The sequence below is a fragment of the Peromyscus maniculatus genome, chromosome 1 (assembly GCF_049852395.1).
Source record: "Peromyscus maniculatus bairdii isolate BWxNUB_F1_BW_parent chromosome 1, HU_Pman_BW_mat_3.1, whole genome shotgun sequence".
In the NCBI taxonomy this organism is placed as follows: domain Eukaryota; kingdom Metazoa; phylum Chordata; class Mammalia; order Rodentia; family Cricetidae; genus Peromyscus; species Peromyscus maniculatus.
This window is the reverse complement of record NC_134852.1, coordinates 170,617,449-170,636,669: the sequence shown is the minus strand read 5'-3', so window position 1 is coordinate 170,636,669 and position 19,221 is coordinate 170,617,449. Positions and strand designations below refer to the sequence as shown.

General features: G+C 41.7%; 1 protein-coding gene across 2 annotated transcripts in view; it reads right to left on the bottom strand.

Moving 5' to 3' along the window:
• The window catches only part of Trpm6 (transient receptor potential cation channel subfamily M member 6), a 160,815-nt gene extending 150,532 nt beyond the window's left edge, over nucleotides 1–10,283 (bottom strand). For both annotated transcript variants that reach the window (XM_076560997.1, XM_076561010.1), the window contains exon 1: nucleotides 10,137–10,283. In XM_076560997.1, coding sequence (XP_076417112.1) covers nucleotides 10,137–10,151 — 15 coding nt within the window. In that variant the 5' untranslated portion in view covers nucleotides 10,152–10,283. The remainder of the gene's footprint in view (nucleotides 1–10,136) is intronic.
• Between the last annotated feature and the right edge of the window lie 8,938 nt (nucleotides 10,284–19,221).

Sequence of the window (19,221 nt, the reverse complement as noted above, 5' to 3'; positions counted from 1 at the left end):
CAATCCATGGCCCATTGGCCCCATGTAGTCAAACAGAAAGAACATCGTGGTATGTGGTAAAGGTTTCTCATCTCATCCAGACAGGAAGCAGAACGTGAGCATGACAGGAAGGGGCCAGGAATAATATACACCCCAAGAACCCATCCTGAGTGACCTACCTCTCCCAGTCAAGTTCTACCTTCCCAAGTTTCTTTTTTTGTTTGTTTGTTTTCTGTTTGTTTGTTTTTCGAGACAGGGTTTCTCTGTGTAGCTTTGTGCCTTTCCTGGATATCGCTCTGTAGACCAGGCTGGTCTCAAATTCACAAAGATCCACCTGCCTGGCTCTGCTTCCTAAGTGCTGGGATTAAAGGTGGGCGCCACCACCGCCCAGCTCTACCTTTCCAACTTTCTAACACCTCCCAAAATACCACTGTTATCCAGTAAGCAACCTTGTAATACACGAGTAATTTTTAAGGAAAGTCTTCATATCCAAATCACAATACTAAGTCATAGTCTGTAGGACTTTACAGATTTTCCTTAAGCAAAAAGCTTTAAAAACAATCAAGCTAATCTATTTTAGAGTGGCATTATAATGCTAACTCAAGCATGAATATACAGAGAGAAATGGAACACACTGCATGCATGTTGATATTAGGTGTCCCTAATATATTTGACAAAGTTGAAGCAGCATAATAAAAATAAAAGCAACAAAAGGAGATTGTTACTGAAACAAAGCAAGTCCCTGTCCAGACACAGGTGGTGAAACATGCTTAGATGGGCTGAACACTATCAAAATTGCCTGGCATGCAGGTTCATATAGCCTTGCCGTGCCACCCAGGCTAGCACAAGACAGGACTAGGAAACCTAGTCACTGATGTGTGAGACTCTGGTGGGAAAAGCAAAAACTATCATCAGGATGGTCAATCCGTTTTCAAGGTCAGAGCCACCCAGGAAAACAAAGTCATTTCAGAAGGACACCACTCAGTGCTGCCTGGATACTTGCCCTTTGTTCTCCCCTGTCCAGGAGGAAGAACATTTGATGGCATCAAGTTCAGCTCCTGCACTAGAAGAGCTGACGCTTAGTCAGCATTCCCTAATGTAAATGTGAAGTTCTCCAGTGGTGACGCCCACCGGAAACTGGCTGATTTTCTCTACTCAGGCAGAACCCCGCCTGCCGATATACATGGCGACTTCAAATCCCACTGAGGGAGACAAGGCAAAGATAGTAAGAGCTCTTCCAGCCGGGCAGCACACGCCTTTAATCCCAGCACTCGGGAGGCAGAGGCAGGCAGATCTTTGTGAGTTCGAGGCCAGCCTGGTCTCCAAAGCAAGTTCCAGGAAAGGCGCAAAGCTACACAGAGAAAAAAAAAAAAAAAACCTGTCTCCAAAAAAAAAAAAGAGCTCTTCTTCCACATAGATACTGCTTCTTGGTTAAATTCTAAATCACGCATGTGCCTGCAGCACTCAAAACCCTCTCGTGTATGTTTGTAAGTATATATGTGCTAGACCTAGAAGCCTCTTCACCTTTACCTCAGAGGAGTCCAGGGCTCCACAATCTACCTCCTTCCCCCAAGACAGTGCTGAGAATTCTCCAAACAGTTGCTCCTCTTTCAGCACAGAAGAACTCTGTACTTTTCACTAACCAAAGTGATACACCGTAACTGTAGACAGGAGGAAATCCAAAGGGTGCGGGAGAAAGAACGGGTGGAGGGAAAGGAAGCGATGCTGGGAGAATGAGTTACTGGCAGTTCTGACTATCGAACACAGCAGAGTCCCCAGCTAAAGTCCATCTTTCCCCTAACTCACAAAAAAAAAAAAAAAAAAAAAAAAAAAAAAAAAAAAAAAAGTCTGCTTCTTTGCCAACCGCATTACTATGATTGTGTGCATAAAATGCAAACACTGCTCTGTGCAGGAATTTGTTGCAGTGCCCACTGCATAGGTATGCAGACAGAGCAAGGACCTGGGAGCCAGTCTGTGCATGGGAACTGTTCCCAGGTCCATATGACTTATTTACAAAGTAGCTGTCCTGGTTTGCTTTCTGTTGCTCTGATAATCACAACCAAAGACACCTCGGGGAGGAAAGAGTGTATCTGGCTTCCTGAGCATAGTCCATCGCTGAGGAATTCAGGGCAGAAGTTCAAGCAGGAACTTGGAGCAGAGATCAGGCAGGAACACTGCTTACTGGCTTGCTTCCCATTGCTTATTCAGCTGCCTTTTTCCGACACTACTCAGGACCATCTGCCCAGGGATGGTACTGCCCACAGTGAGTGGGACCTTCCTACATCAGTCATTATTCAAGAAAATGCTCCACAGACTTCCTACAGGCCAACGTGATAGAGGAGACGACTTTTCAACTGAGGCTCCCTCTTCCCAGCTAACTCTCGCTGGTGTCAAGTTGACAAAAACCAAAGAGCACACCAGCTTACGTGACTGCTGGTGAGGGTAGGAGTCGGGGGATTGACCTGTTTCTAGGAGGAGTTTAGCACACTGGAATAAGAGAACAGAAATGTGAGTGTGAATGAAGTCTGTGACCGGAGGCAGCAAGTTATCGCCTAGGGAGCGAGGCAAGGGTCAGTTTACATAGGATTGTGTGGAATGTTTACAAGGCTGAGGACCCAGAAAGAGACTGACTTCTCAGACAGGTCCAGCTTATCCAGCAGTGTTGGCTGCATTGTTTTGTGGCTCCGTCCTCTTTGAACTCATTGACCAAAACCGGCCTCCACACTAGACTGCAGCTGTAAGGCTAGGAGCAACTGGGAAAGGTCTTTGTGTGGTCTAAACGTTGATTGGCTCTTTTAAATATTGGTCTGTAGATGCTCCCAACAGAGACACCTGCAAGAAAGCTCTATGGGATCTCTCTCTGCACTACGTTTTTTGCTAGTTTCTGTGAATCTGTAATTATTTTTTTAAAAAAAGGGGGGGGGGGGTTAGGGGGAAAAAAGCTCCAGAATTTTCTGTAGCTCTGTCGCCTCACATCCAGAACCAAATCGCTTTCTGACCACTTTTATTTCCTGTCTTTTCACATAATTTCCACTCTCATCATGCTTAGTCGCCGTGCCACACTGCTTAGTGTGCGGCGTGTTTACTGTATCGTTAGCTCATGAGCCTGCCTGTCTCTTCTGCATCGTGACTCACACAGAAATACGCATTACTGCTTTCTAGCTGTGTCACACACAGAGCTCTCTTGACCCTCCCAAAGTTCTCTGTTTGTATCTCCTTCCTTCATACTCGGAACACTGAACACTTCCAACTCCGCAGAAAGTTTGCAACAACTACTCCAGTGACTGAAAGTCAGAGATATTAAAAGAGGTTAAGAGAGAGTTAAAACATTCGAATTAATATATATATATATATATATATATATATATATGCATAATATAATATAATTTGGTATCCAGAAAACATTTACTAGCCCGGATTATAGTTTATAAGCTATAGAAGCCTCCTTAATCCTTCTTATTACCATGAGCAAGTTTGTTATCAACGAAAAAGCACAAAGGTTAGTCACCACTGTGTTGTTTTAACATTTGGCATAAAAATATATATCCAAGAGTTCATTGAGAGAAATGCTGAATAGTTCTAACTCCAGAATCCACCCTTCCCCCAAATGCAAAAGGTAAGTAGATTTGATTAAATTGAAACGGACAGGGGAAAGGACAAGTTATAATTCATACGTTATGAAGAACATAGTCAGCCCTTCAAAATCCGTGAGCAAAATCCCCACATTTACTGACTACATAGAGTATGTTCTCAGGACAGGTCCCTGTTTATTTAAGCTGGTGTTTACAGAGTAAAGACTACAGGTTGTAGGGTAGAATTAAGAACATCCTAGTTTTCATCCAGTTTGTCCTGTTGCTCATACCAAAAAAAAAAAAAAAAATACAAAATATTTAGTGAAATAAGCAAAGAACAGAAGTTGCATATCCATTCATTTTAAAATAAGACAATATTACTCACGTAATATTTTACTACATTTGTGTATCTTCAGCAATGTTGTTTTTGTCATTTTAGTATAAAAAAAAAAAAAAACATTTACAGAAAGCAATTACCCTAGGGAAGTATTTCCAGGTGAACATGCTTATAACTATGTCCTGGTAAAGAACAAAATTTTGCAAGCAGCTTTTCAGAATGTCATACCCCAAGCACAGCACTATCTCCCGCTCCAAGTGACCACAACTTGGCTTCACTAGTACACTAATAATTGTTTCTGTCAGTTACCTGGCTTTTATAATACCCTTGCTTTTTTTGTTCTGGGTTTTTTTTTTTCTTTTTTTTTTTTTTTTGGTTTTTTTGAGACAGGGTTTCTTTCCTGGATCTCACTCTGTAGACCAGGCTGGCCTCGAACTCACAAAGATCCACCTGCCTCTGCCTCCTGAGTGCTGGGATTAAAGGAGTGTGCCACTACCACATGGCTTTTTTTATTTTATCTTTTTTTATTTATTTTTTTTTTCCGGAGCTGAGAACCAAACCCAGGGCCTTGTGCTTGCTAGCACAAGCACTCTAGCTAGGCAAGCACTCTACCACTGAGCTAAATCCCTAAACCCCCCCCTTTTTTTAAGATTTATTTTGTTTATTATATAAACAGTGTTCTTTCTGTAAGTTTGCCTGTATGTCAGAAGAGGGAATCAGTAAGATCTCATATTAGATGGTTGTGAGCCACCATGTGGTTGCTAGGAATTGAACTCATGACCTCTGGAAGAGCAGTCAGTGCTCTTAACCTCTGAGCCATCTCTCCAGCCCCCATTTGTTCTGTTTTTAAGGCAGAGTCTCTCTATGTCTCCCCGGCTGTCCTAGAACTCAACTGGCCTTGAACTCAGAAATCCATCTTCATCTGCCACCTGATTGCAGGGATTAAAGCCATATCCAACTCCTTGCATTTTTTTTTTATTTTTTTTCAGCCAAATACATATCCCTAGATTCTATAGTATTCTTGCCCATTTTTGTAAAAGTGGTCTTTTGTATCTCCTTTTTTCAAGCTGAATTTTCCTATTGTATTAGTTATTTGTCACAAAAAACTGATATAAACATTTTCTGTGGACTTATCTATGTGCACCAAAGTCACATTTTAAATTTAGGTTTGTTCTTAGACAATTTCTAACATGTTTATAGTGCATTCTGATTACTCTCACCTCTACCTTCCCTTATCTCCTTCCCACCTTTATCAATCGCCATCTCACCTCTCCAGACACCATGAAAGTCCCTTTCCTATATTCATGTCTTTTTGTTTTGCTAGATTATTATGGGTTCAGAGGTATTTATTGGAACCTCATGGGCTCTCCAGTGAGTACACAATTAAAGGCAATGACTGCCCTTCTGCCAGAATCTATCAGTAGTCAATAGTTCAGCAGTGAAGGCATGTGTGTGCCTGCCCCCCCCCCTCTCTCTCTCTCTCTCTCACACACACACACACACACACACACACACACACACACACACACAGAGAGAGAGAGAGAGAGAGAGAGAGAGAGATTAAAAAAGAAAGAAAGCAGCAACACAGAGCCCTTCATTCCCATATAGAAGAAAGGGAATTCTACAGTTAGCAGTCAAAAGCTTCTTGGAGAGAAACATTGTGCTTGCTGTGACTGGAAGCCACTTCATGCTCCTCACCAACCAAATCAACCTTTAAATGTCCTTCTTCTCCAAAGGCTGGTCCTGGAGGCTCAGCATTTCTGGGATCCCAGAAAGATAGCCTGATTGTGACTGATTGGAAGCCAGAATAATGGTGCACTCCCTCATGAAGAGTGTGAGGTTATCGCTGCTTCTCATTGCCAAGGGACATAGTGCCTTGACCTGAAACATGGGACCCAGGTCTCAGCAATAAGGGCAGATGACCCCAGAAAATCAACAGTGTTAAGTCTTTCTAGGGTCCCTGGCCTGGTTCTTCAAGCCAGTGACAGGGAGGCAGGTACAGGCCCCGGATGGGGAGAAAGGAGAAGCTGGTTGAGGCTGGGTGCCAACTTAGTTTTGTTGTAAGTGTTGTTTGTGGCTTCCTTGATGTGCCCTCTGTTCACCGGTGAGGGGAGCAGGAACCAAAAGCACTCTACATCCATTGCCGTCTCAGAATCAGACTAGCTTTTACTAATGAGTGAGAAGAACCCAGCATAAAGTAATCCAGTATTATATACATTCATTTCATTATAAGCTTGTAAGAGCAAACTAACAAGAAAAAGTCAAAGGTTCATTAGAAAAATGAAAAAAATACAAAAATACAATTATAGAAGAAACTAAAATGTCAAGATTTCAAAGCTTATTAGGAAATAATCATGTCAAATAAGACAACAATGAAATGTTAATTTTTACTCAGACAAGCAAAACTAGAAAGTAGGCAGGGCTAAGTATTGTGAGTGTTACAACCTCTACGCACTCTGGATATTGGTTGGGAGTTGGAGTCCATAAACAGCTAACATTTAGAAAAGAAATAAGGCTCTTCTTAGATCAAATACACATGTACATTCTGAGATCCAGCAAGCCATTCTTGAATAAACAGCCCAGTAAATTGTCAATGCAGAAACAGTAGATGATGTTCATTGGAGCTTGTAGTTCCAAAGAGTCAGAAGAAATGTTGATAGCACTAACAGATGGAAATAAAGCATTTGCATAATGTATCATTCAGAATTAATACATTTATAACACAGTAATAATGTATAGCTCTTAAAGTCTTGACTACTTAGTTGGGGGGGCGGGTGGAGGAAGAAACAAGACATTGTTATCCTTAGTCTTTGAAATACATTCCTCAAAGCTAAGAATATGAATCCTAATTTGGGTGCGTCCCTGAAGTCTGTGTGTTAAGGGCTTCATCTCTGGGTGGTGCTATTGGGAGGTGGCAGAGCCTGTAACAGGTGGAGCCTGGTGAAAGGAACTTAGGTTATTGGAGACATCTCTGTGAAAGGACAGTGAGAAACCAGTCTGTCCTTTTCTCCTCTGCTTCCTGGCATGAAGTGATCAGGTTTTGATTCACCATTTGTTCCTGTAATTACGTGGTATTTTGTCACAAGTCCAAAGCAGTGAGGTCAACTGGTCATGGCCTAGAACCTCTAACACTGTGAGTCAAAATAAACCTCTGTTTTTTAATTTGATTACTTCAGGCGTTTTGTTATGATAACGGAAAGCAGACATACACAAGCTTTCCTCTGTGTATGTCGCAATTCCAGCAAAGACAGAAAGAGCTCAAGTTTGAGGTCCACCTGGGCTACATAGTAAGCAAATAACCAAAAACAAATAACTTTAAAGATACATTTGAATATTTCCTCTAAAACCTGAGCTGCTTGAGAACACTTCTCATCTCCATGTCCTAACTACTGTCTGTTTTCTGACTGCCTTTTAGCAAAATTTTCATCTCAACCTTTTAGCTTAGTCCTCCGACTCATTTGTTCATTTATTCAGCAAGTACTTATGTGTCCACTCAAATATTAACTGCACGTAAAGTATTAAGGCTATTGTGGTGGTTTAAATGAGAAATGTCTCCGTAGGCTCAAGTATTTGAACACTTGGTCCCCAGTTGGTGGCACTGTTTGGGGAAGCTTTAGGACCTGTAGGAGTTCAGAACCTTGATAGAGGAAGTACATCACTGTGGGTAGGCTAGCACCTCCCCCATTTCCTGTTCTTCTTCAGCTTCATGTTTGCCAGAAATGTAATCTCTTAGCTTCCTGCTCTGGCCACCTCTGCCATGCCTCTCTGCCATTACAGACTCTCCCTCTGGAATCGTAAGCAAAAATATACTATTTTTCTTTTATAAGTTGCCTTGTTTTATCATAGCAACAGAAAAGTAAAGATGTGAAAGACAAGTCTTTCAGACCAGTTTCCTGGACCTTGTAATGTAATGATGGATACGAACATTAACCAAGGAGATAGTCCATATAATCTGAGCAGCACTGATTCCAAAAGTAAGAAGTAGATGGCAGGTACAGCTAATTGGATCCAAAAACAGTATAAAGGGTATGGGTGAGGCAGGAAAGGTGTGCCAGGAAATCTATGGTTGTGTTGATCTTATATAGGAGTGAGCATGCCAAGAAGCAAAGACTCTGGTGAAATAACACACAATCCTGAAGCAAAAACCTAGAGAGCAGCAGCTAAGCAGGAAATAAGATGAATCAGCAGTAAACAAGCCACAGAGGACTTGGGGGCTCTTCCAAGGAGTTTTGATTTTATCCTATAAGCAACAGGAAGCTCCTGGAAGATTTTGAATCAGAAACCGAATAGATATTGTTAAACCTCACATCCACACTCCCATCCGGCATCAGCATCGCTGTCCTCTTCAGCCATACACAGGGCTGCACCCTGTCTCAGGCTGGTCCACTGAATACTCAGGAGAACCGGTTCCTCTAAGCTGCCTCCCCACCTCCAACCTTCCTCACGCTCCTTCCACCTCCGCAGCTGTAGATCTTGACTGCATCACAGCCCACGTTCCATTTACTCCCCTGGCTTCTTTCGCTCGCCCCTACTGCATGCATTGATGAATTAACTGTTCACCCAAGACTTCATGCAGACTGTCTGGACCGGAGTTACTATCCAGTGGATCTCCCCAACCCTGAGTAAGTACCATGATTTTGCCTCTATGATTGCTCAGGAAAAGATTAGCTTTTTTCCTGCTGGATCTGGAACTGAAAGGACATATTAGAGTTCCTGGAGATGCTAGCAGCTACTTTGCACCCTCTGGAAGAAAATTCATCCAATAACAGAACAAGGGATGGGGGGGGTGGAGAAGGAGGAAAGGGAGAGAGGGAAGGAGAAAGGAAGAAAAAAGTGAGAGAGAGGAAGAGCGAGCTGTTTTGAGCCATACAGTCTGGCTATTTCTCATACCAGGAGCATCTTGAAGCTACCATCTGCCAATTTTATTTTATTCACATTTTAAAATTATTTGGGGGATTAAAACATTTATTTATTGTGTATGTGAATCCTGCATGTGTGCTCACACATGAACATGCATGCCAGCACATCATGGCACACGTGAAGATCAGAGGACGACTTACAAGAGTCAGTTCTCTCCTTCCTCTATATGGGTCCTGGGGATTGAATTCAGATCATCGTTAGACTTGGCATCTAAAAGTCTTTACCACTAAGGCATCAACCAGCCCTAATTTAGTCTTGCAAGTACAACATAATGGATTTCTTCATGACATTTTCATATTCTCTCTCTCTCTCTCTCTCTCTCTCTCTCTCTCTCTCTCTCTCTCTCTCTCTCTTTCTCTCTCTCTTATATATGTCTTTGCTCATATTTCCTCTCTCTTCTTCCCTCCTGCTCCTTCCTCCTTCCTGTTTTCTGTTTTCATACATATATTCATAGTGTGTGTGTGTGTGTGTGTGTGTGTGTGTGTGTGTGTTTTAATTCTGGTTATTTTAGTCACAATGTTCTGTCACTGGTCACCAGAATGATCCCAAACAAACATATCCTCCTCCTGTTTTCCCTAGAGCCAAAGAGATACAGATGAGCGTCACTCATCCATTCGGTAGATACAGTGTCATACCTGCTGTGTTATCTGATGTGCTCATAGACTGCCATCAAGAAGCATGAAAAGAAAGAACACCAGTAACAAAACTGTTGAATGAAGCATCCCAACCCAGGGCAAGAAGATTCTTCACTTCCCTAATCATATCTAAGTATAATTTTGCTTCTCAGAAAAGGAATTGCGATATTATTCTGCCATGGCATTTTCAAGTGGAGTTTAAGAAAAGAAAATACCGTCTTCCTGAATAGACATGCACAACCATAGGATAATAATATGTCTAATAGAATGGAAATTATTGGTCACTTGACATCTGACCCCAGAGAATCCATACAACTTCCAGCCTGCTGTTTATAACAATCAAAATGGTGTATGTCGTTTTCTTCACACAAAAATATCTCCAGTGTATTTACTGAGTGGTCAAATATCACTATAATAACATGGAAGGACATTTGATAAGCACATTGTTTCATCATTAATAAAAGGACTTTTCCCCCCAAGAAACTGAAGCAATTTTGTTTGCCATCCATGCCTCCCTGTGCTGTTTGATTTCTTAGTTCAGACATAGGTTCACCTAAACACAGTCAACCACTACATGCATTTGACTTGTAATGTCAGTTCACCATAACATGCCTTGAGCATTTTGTGATGGATAAAAGCTCACATGAAAGAAATAATTCCAAGCAGGAACAATGAGAATGTTCATGGACTTACCATGTTCATTACCATAGTCAGTGTAAACTTGGCTCAGTCTTCAGACTCTGAATTTTGTTCCTCTGTTTCCATCCACCACACAACCAGATAAACCCCAGCTAGTGAGAATAATGAAAAAGGTGCTGCTGTAAAAAGAACAGCCCAACACATTCCCGTGAGCTTAATCTAGAAGGAAAAATGTAATGTTCGCTGAATAAAAAGCATTTAACTCCACTTAAACCAGAGGGGGTGATTTCACTTTTAACAGGAACTTGTGACTAAGGTTGTGTGGTGGGAAAATGATTAACGTGCCTGTTGACATCTGTTAGAGCTCTCCAGCTGTAGAGGCCTGGCTGCAGGACCTTATCAATTCTGGGAATGGAAGCTGTAAACTCCTTGTCCCACTGAACCTGCTTGCCCCCACTTCAACTCAAGTGCCCAGTTATTCTAAGTAAGAATGTGCCTGTGACCATTGCTAACTTCATGAGTGGCCATTTTTATTAAAGTGGATTTCTGAAAGAGTTTCTTTCCATTCCCACTTCTGTGCCTCATATTAAAAGATGGATTATCGCTTTGACCCTTTTCTTTAAAATTCCAAAGGTTTATAAGTAACAGTGGCAGAATCTCTGTGTTCCTGCAGCCTTGTTTGTCTCCTCAAGGACACCTCTAAGCAAGCGGCCTTTTGAGTAAGTCAGCACTTACTTCTCTGGAGACTTGGGTCATAGATAAAAGGGGGAGGACGAACAATAGGAACACCTAACTTACAGGCACCCACAAGTCCCCAAAGATTCCTAAGTTTTCTGCCTACATGGTTTGTCATGCATAACAACAACAGTCCTTCATAGGCACTTCTAGAAGAAGAAAGGAAATATACTCACCCCATAAGAGAAATGGCAGAGATTTATTGGCTAGCTGTCTATGCAATATCTTTAAATCAGGAGCCCATGAAGATGAGGTGAGTACAGGCTTCTCTCTGGCTCTCCTGCAGGGCTCCACTCCACCAGGGTAAAGTGGACCATGTGATGCTGGCTAAATGTCCAGGGACAGTAAAACCTGGGTTGAAATGCAGTGCTGCGGCCGAGCAGAAGAGCTAGTCTTCAGTTGTGTTTATTGTGTTATAAACTTCACTTCCCTGATAGCCCTGGCACTGCTGTTTAGGAGGAGATTGATGACTCAGAGTTCTTATCATTTTTTTCCTGCCAAGTTAGTTCTAGGAATGCAAAGACATCTTCCTAACCTCGTGCCACCCCACCCTCCCAAACAAACCAAGTTGTAGTGATTTCAGTGCTGTTGAACACTTAAGTGAATTCATCTCGCTCCTCTCCCTTCATCTATGTATCGCTTTCATTTCTGTCGCAAAGGTTCTGTGTGAGCTTTGAACGTCCCATTAAGGCCAGGAAATGCAGTGGGTACTCCGATTCATCTGCCATTCTCTCCTTCTTTTTGCCTAGCTACATTTAAGTAGGAAGTTGGGAGAGAATAATTACACACACACACACACACACACACACACACACACACACACACACACAATTATCCATGTAGTTAGTCATTCTCACAGTGCCTACCACACTGTAAGCACAGAACAAAATCATTTTCCATTATTAGCCAGTTGTCAAAGAGACTGATGTCCACAAGTGTGTAAAAGCACTGGAGAAATAAAATTTTTCAGAACTTACTCTAGACCCTTGCCTAAATACAAAGCAGATCAGGAGTCTTGCAAATACCCCTGAAATTGCATTTAAACTTTATGGTTGTGTAAATATTTCCAGAAAAACCATTGTTATAATTTACAAGATCCTTAACTGAAGGGGTCAATGACACACAGAAAAAGCCAAATCCACTGCTCCAGAGAAGAACTGAAAATGTGGAGGGCTGGAGAGACTGCTCAGCAGTTAGGAACACTTGCTGCTCTTCTAGAGGACCCAAGTTCAGTTCCCAGAACCCATGCTGAGAAGCTCACAATCTTCCGTAATTCCAGCTTCAAAGGAACCAACACCCTCTCTGGCCTCCATGGGCATCTGTACATATGTGGCAAAATCCACATAAAGACACAAAAGAATAAAGCTTTAAAAAAAAGAAAAATATTTAGTCTTCCATGGTAAGCATGTGTTATATATAGACTCTAGAACTGGATTGCGGGTGTCAGGGGAAAGTGATATGATGTCCACAAAATGACAAAGCTCAATATTAACTATTTTGAGTAACAATGTTCATACTTTTATTCCAAACATTATAAGCTGAATATCATCAGAACAGAACACACAGAGACAGGTAATCATTATACACTTCCAACTAAATTGGAGTAAGCTAATGATGACCATATAAGGTATTAGCTGTATACAAAAAGACACGTAAATCCCTCAGGCTTATATTGCTTTTACATAGTCATAACTAGTTTCGCTTTTCTTGCTTTAACTTTTCATAAGCTGCAATATCCCGGAAGTATTATTCCAAGTGCTGGCATCCTCCTTCGGACCGGGGAGTTGGTGCTGGAAGGCAGAGAAATCACAAGGCAACGAGATCGTCCTAACAGCATTTGGGGAGGCAGGAGCAATGCCATCTGGCTTCAAGCAGGACATAGGACAGAAAACCCATTACCAATCCAGTCTTCACTGTTCTCCAAAAGTTTGTGTGCTGAAGGCTTGACCCATTTGGGCACTGGGAGTTGGTGAAACATCAGGAGGTGGGACTTGTTAGAGGAAGTAGGACACTGAGACGAGACTGTAAGAGTGTATTGGGGCCGGCGGTGGTGGTGCATGCCTTTGAATCTCAGCACTTGGGAGGCAGAGCCAGGTGGATCTCTGTGAGTTCGAGGCCAGCCTGGTCTATAGAGCGAGATCCAGGACAGGCACTAAAACTACACAGAGAAACCTTATCTCGAAAAAACAAACAAACAAAAAAGAGTGTATTGGGGCCCTGGCTCTTTCCTCTTGGGGTCCTAGCTCCTTCCTCTTATCCTTTTTGCTTCCTCAGTTCCGAGTTGAGCATCTTTGGTCCACCACGTCCTTCCTGACATGTCCCGCCTTGCCACAGACCCACAGCCACAGTGCAACCATGGACAAAAACCACAAGCCAAAATGGACCTTTTGTTTAAGTCGGTCCTCCCTGGGTGTTGTGTCAGTGAGGAAAAGGTGTCTGACACAGAAAAATGACGGTGAGAACTGGGGCTTGTTGCTGTGTGTGGTTCACTAAAAACATAGAGTAACCATTTCCCATTATTATTATTATTCAGAGAAATGGGAATGAAGAACAGAAAGAAGAAAAAACTGGAAAATACCCAATTTGCTCGAACTAGAAGCATGTTGGAAGTTGCACCTGGCTAAAGAGGTAAGTACCATTAGACTGAAATCAAAGGGGACTGGAGAAATGGTCCATCAGGTAAGAGAATGCACTGTTCTTGCAGGGGATCGGAGTCCATCCTCAGGACCCACATCAGGTGGCTCAAAGCCACCTGTATCCAGCTCCGGGAAACCAACACCTCCAGCCTCTGCTGGCACCTGCACAAATGTGCACATAACCCACACACAGACACACCTACACATAATTAAAAATTAAACAAAACTCTAAAAGTTAAACAGACAAATCAAGTACTTTGCAGGAGGGCAATAGGAAAGGGGCCATGAGGGTATCCTGGCAATCAAAGACCCCACCCACCACAAGCTCAAAGATGTAAAAGTGTGAATTTAATTGCTCAGCAGTTAAGAGGACTTGCTGCTCTTGCAGAGGATCCAGGTTCGGCTCCCAGAACGCACGTAGCGGCTCACAACTGTCCAGGTCCAGGGATCCAACGCCCTCTTCTGATCTCATGAGCATCAAGCATGAACATGGCATATATGTACATACATGAATGCAGGCAAAAACACTTATACACATAAAATAAGATAGATATTTTTAAAATGTGAATTCATTTCAAAGACTTGTTTGAGAAATCCTGAGGAACCCTGTTCTCAGTGCCTCTTAGAAAATTGTCTCTGTGTGTACCCTGATGTTCAGCTGTCTGGGACTCAGGGCAGGGCAGTTGAAGTTTGAGCAGGCTTGAGTAGGGTAGATCAGGCTAGTGTAAGACCTTAGCGTCCTCTACATGTTGTTGGTTTTGTAGGCACGTAAAATGCCAGAGTTACTTGGCCATGGAGGAAGCTATCAAAGGAAAGCCTGAGAGACTGGATGATATTGGCTGGGCTAGAGACCCTGAAATTGGCCCCATGAAAGACCAGTGTGGGAAGCTCCAAGACAAGGGATGGGGCAGAGAAGCTAGCACTTCACTAGGTTATACAGGAGTTCATAATGCTATCAGGTAAAAGTAATTGATTAGCTGAGGAGCAAACTGGATATTGTGAAAGAAAGCTGGAGGCAGCAATCAAAACAGATGTGGTCTAATTTGTCTTTGTGGTAACGTTTACAGCAGGGAAGGGCCTTCTTCCCATGGAGAGCTGAGGCTGTATTGAATCAACCTCTCTCTGTGTCTCTGTCTCTCTCTGTCTCTGTCTCTCTGTCTTTCTCTCTCTCTCACACACACACATGCTTTCAATCTATTAAAAAGAAGCAACTTGTAAGAATGTAAGCCAAGAGTTGAACACAAAAAGATTGTTTTTAAATGACACCAATATAACTTAGAAGTAATGAATGCTTAATAACATGAATGAACATCCCACCCAGCCTCTCTTGATGGACACTGTGTTGGACAAATGACAATTATGGAGTAAAAGAGGAGAGGTAAAGAAATATAGTTTTATTAATGGACACCATTTTACATGAAATTTATTATTAAACATACAGTTTTATTCAAATTTAAGGACATAAAATTAAATAAAGTGCTATTTCCCAGATAAACGTTTCTTTTAGATTTTTATCTCTCTTTTAGAGTAGTTAAAAGTACTTACTTACACCAAAGCTAAAAGGCTCACATCAGAATTGAGGGCCAAGAGTTTGAACATATAGTATTTGACTACAAGTGTGTGGAGGCTCACACTTGTCGGTCTTCTGCCAGACACAGATCTCTCTTCATCACATTTTGCTAAACAAAGGACAGTTTGAAAGTCAAAAAGGCAAGATTACGAGGCACACAGTGAGAAGATGGACGTATCTTCCCCACTAGCTCTGAAGAGTCTTCTCTTCCCTGTTCCTGGGCTTGGGGGATGGGGGACTTAGGTTGCCCTTTCTTTTAAGCTTTTAACATGTTTCACTGCACTTTTAACAATATTGTTCTTACATTACACACACACACACACACACACACACACACACACACACACACACACACATTATTCTTTGACAATTTCATACACATACTGAGTCTTGGGAATGTTTATATACCACCACACCCTCTTTCATCACTCCCTCTCTCCCACTGAAAATTTGGAAATTCCAAGCTCATATATAGTCCAAAAGGTAGAAGTATGATAATACAAAATCTGGGGGTGGGGGGTGGGAATCAAATGTGTTAAAGAATGTTCATGAATTACTTAAATAAACCATGATAGATTCAAATGTATTTGTATAATTGTAGATAAGAAATAACAAACCAAAATATTGACTGGAATTGTCTTTGGGAAATGGAATTTCAACTTTTCCTTTTACACTTTAAATTTCCTAAATATGCACGTGCAATTTACATAATCTGAAAAGGGGTGCACACATTAAAATGCTGGTGGATTTAGTTCTGCACAGAGAGAGCTCAGCACCAGGTAAACAGCTTTGTCAGAGTCCCCAGCTGCTACCCTGACCTGGAACTCAATATTCAGAAAAGGCCTATAAAGCAGAGCTGGAATGCAACTGGGCAACAATGAATGATCCCACACTTTTGCACCTGTAGTTTTATGAGTTCACATCAGAAAAGCCACGTTAATATAAGTAAAACTATTGTTTTGAAATTTTAATAAACATCATGCAATAGCTCCACCTTTCATCTGGAGGGTGAGCCAGCATATTTGAAAGCTGGTTGCTGGCTGAAATACTAAGCTATTTATACACAGAGCAATGTCACTTCAACAACTTGGAGTTTCCAAAGACTCATTATCCCTGTGAGTATTCAAAACATGTTCAGGATCAATCATGACTGCAGTATCTGTCTTGGATTAAAAAGAAAAATGAAATATGTAGAGAAAAAAACAATTAGGTAAGTAAAGGGATAAAAGAATGGCTATTAAACTCATCTTAGGACATCAAAGAAGAGTATGTATATCTATGTTAATGTGTAATTTTTTTATTTTTCAGCATTTTGTAGAGGACTTTTATGCTTATGCTTGTGAGAGATGTTTTTCTAGCTTTGGAATCACAGTGATATTGGCCTTGGAAAATGAACTGAAAAGTGTTCCTCTGTGTTTCATTTTTCTGAAGGAAATCGTGTTATTTCTACCTTGAATGATTGGAAGAGTTTTCCAGCACAATTACATGATACCAGAGTTTTACTGCTGGAAGGTTTCAAGCTATGAATTGTCTTTAATAGACACAAGACTGTTAAGGCTACTTATTTATGAAGATGCCATAGTAGTTTATGCCTATAAAGAAATGTATCCACTGGATCTAATTCCTCAAAATAAAGTCTATGTAATATCACTCTCAACAGCCCCCTCCCGTGTATTCCTTTGGTCCTGAACCCTGGACCTCACCACACCTATCGAGCAAGCACTCTACCGCCAAGCTATGTCCCCAGCTCGATGACTCCTAGGGCTCGTGACACATTCTGAGGTTCTATATTGCACCATGAGCTGCTGAGATTCTGTTCCCTGTAGTAATCTCCTTTCTTCTTGATTTTGAGCTGTGATCATCTCTCTTGATCCACCACCAAGCTCAATCGTTCTTTCCTGTCATCTCCTTAGCAAATCTACCAATTCTCTATATATTTTTTTAACCTCTAAATGTACTATTTATGGGGTGGCGTGTGTGTGACTCAGTTGTTAAAGAGTACTTGCCTGGAATACAGGAAGCCCTAGGTTTGATCCCCAGCATCACATAAACCAGGTGTCGTGTCACACACCTGTGATCCCAGCATGGAGGTGGAGGCAGAAGGATCAGAAGTTCAAGGTTATCTTTACTCACCAAAGGATCCCACCTACAAAACAATCAATTAGATCTATAGCTCTCAATCTGAAGAAACAAATTCAAGGTGGACCAAAGACCTTAACTTAACACATGGAATGCTGAAACTGCTAGGGGAAAGCACAGGGACATCACTCAAATGCAGGTATGGACAGTATTTTCTGAATCCAATTCCAACATCAGAGAGAGCAGCCTCAAGAATTAACACAGAAGATTCTGTGAAATTAAAAAGCTCCTGCAAAGCAAAAGCTTCAGTAGGGTGAAGAGACGGGCTACACCACAGACTTTGTCCACTACACTTCAGACAAGGAGCTAAGATCCAGTATACAAAGAACTGTCACACACACACACACACACACACACACACACACACACACGAAACCAACCAATAAATGTGCTAATGAACGAAACAGAGTCCTTAAAAGAAACACAGTGACCAAAACATATTTTTAAGAGTTTAATGTCTTTGGCAGGCAGAGAAATGCAAATTGAAACTTACAATTACATCTCATCCCAGTCAAAATGGCTATCAAGAAAACAGATGCCAAGCTGGGTGTAGTGGAACACACCTTTAATTCCAGCAGAGGCAGAGATCTCCGAGTTCAAGGCCAGCATGATTTACATGGAGTTCCAGGACAGACAGGGCTACACAAAGACCTTCTCTCAAGTAAATAAAAAAGGAACCCTTATTGTTTGTGGGTGTGTTAAACTAGTACAGCCACTATGTAAGTGTGAAATTCTCAAAAAGAAAGAAAAGAAAATCCCTAAACTAAAAACAGAACTACCCTATGACTCAGCTATATACCCCTTCTGGACATGTACGCATCCTATATCCTACTCAAGGTGTGTGAGCACATTCATGTTTATTCCTGCTCTAGTCACAACAGGAGTAAATGGAATCAGCCTTGATGTCTACCAGCAAAGAAAATGTGGTATGTGTAATCACGTTTTATTCAAAAAGTTGTAGGAAAATGTAGAAAGTGTAAAGTACTAGGTGAGAGAAACCAAGTTCAGGAAAACAAAGGCCAAATGTTCTCAAAGTAGATCTGCTTCTAACTTACACAGGGTGAGTGAGCATAGGCATGTGTCGTGAAACTAGACAGGGTCTGTGATCAGCTGTTGTCAACTTGACAGAACTAATCACCCGGGAGAAATTGTTTGATCTTAATTGAGATAGGTCTTGCCACTGTAGGTGAAACCATTCTTTGGGCTGGAATCCTGGACCATATAAAAAGGTGAGGGCCAGGGCTGGAGAGATGGCTCAGCACTTAAGAGCACTGTCATCTAGAGGACCTGGGTTCTATTCCCAGCACCCACAGGAGGCTTACAATTGTCTTCAATTCCAGTTTCAGAATATCTGACATGCTCACACAGACATATGCGAAGGCAAAAAAAAACAAAAAACAAAACCTTGAAAAAAGTCAAGGGCCATGAGCTGTCTCAGAAAGTAAAGGTACTCACTTCCAAGCCGGACACCCTGAGTTTGGTCCCCAGGAAATAGAGTGGAGAGGACCACCACACAGTGGCACAAAATTGTCCACACACATACACAAATAAAGGTATACCTTTAAAAGGCTAGCTTAGAGTAAAGTGTTCACTGTCTCCTGCTGTGACCTCCACGTGGTGAACTATAGCCTCAACACCCAGCTAAAGTAAACCTTCTCTGCCCTAAGTTGTTTTTCTCAGAGTATTTTATCACAACAGGAAAAGAATCTAAGACAAGGCCCCCAGGAGGTAGAAAAGGTTCACGGAAGGAAGGTGAAAAGACTGAAAGAACAGTTCTGTGGACTGATAGGCATCAGGGAAGCCTGGGCAGGCAGACCGGGGTGGGGATCAACCACAGCAAAAGCATGTATGAAAATGTCACGTATGCTAGGTAGACATAAAATTTTAAAAGTAGCCACTCTGAGGTAGATACTATTGATTATTTCTCATTTTCCTCTCATTGACACCAACTATCTTTTCTGGATTTTGAATTGGATTTAATGTCAAAAATACACAAACATAAATTATTCAGTAACAAAACCAGCATTCTGGATGTAATACAAAAATTAGTCATTGATAC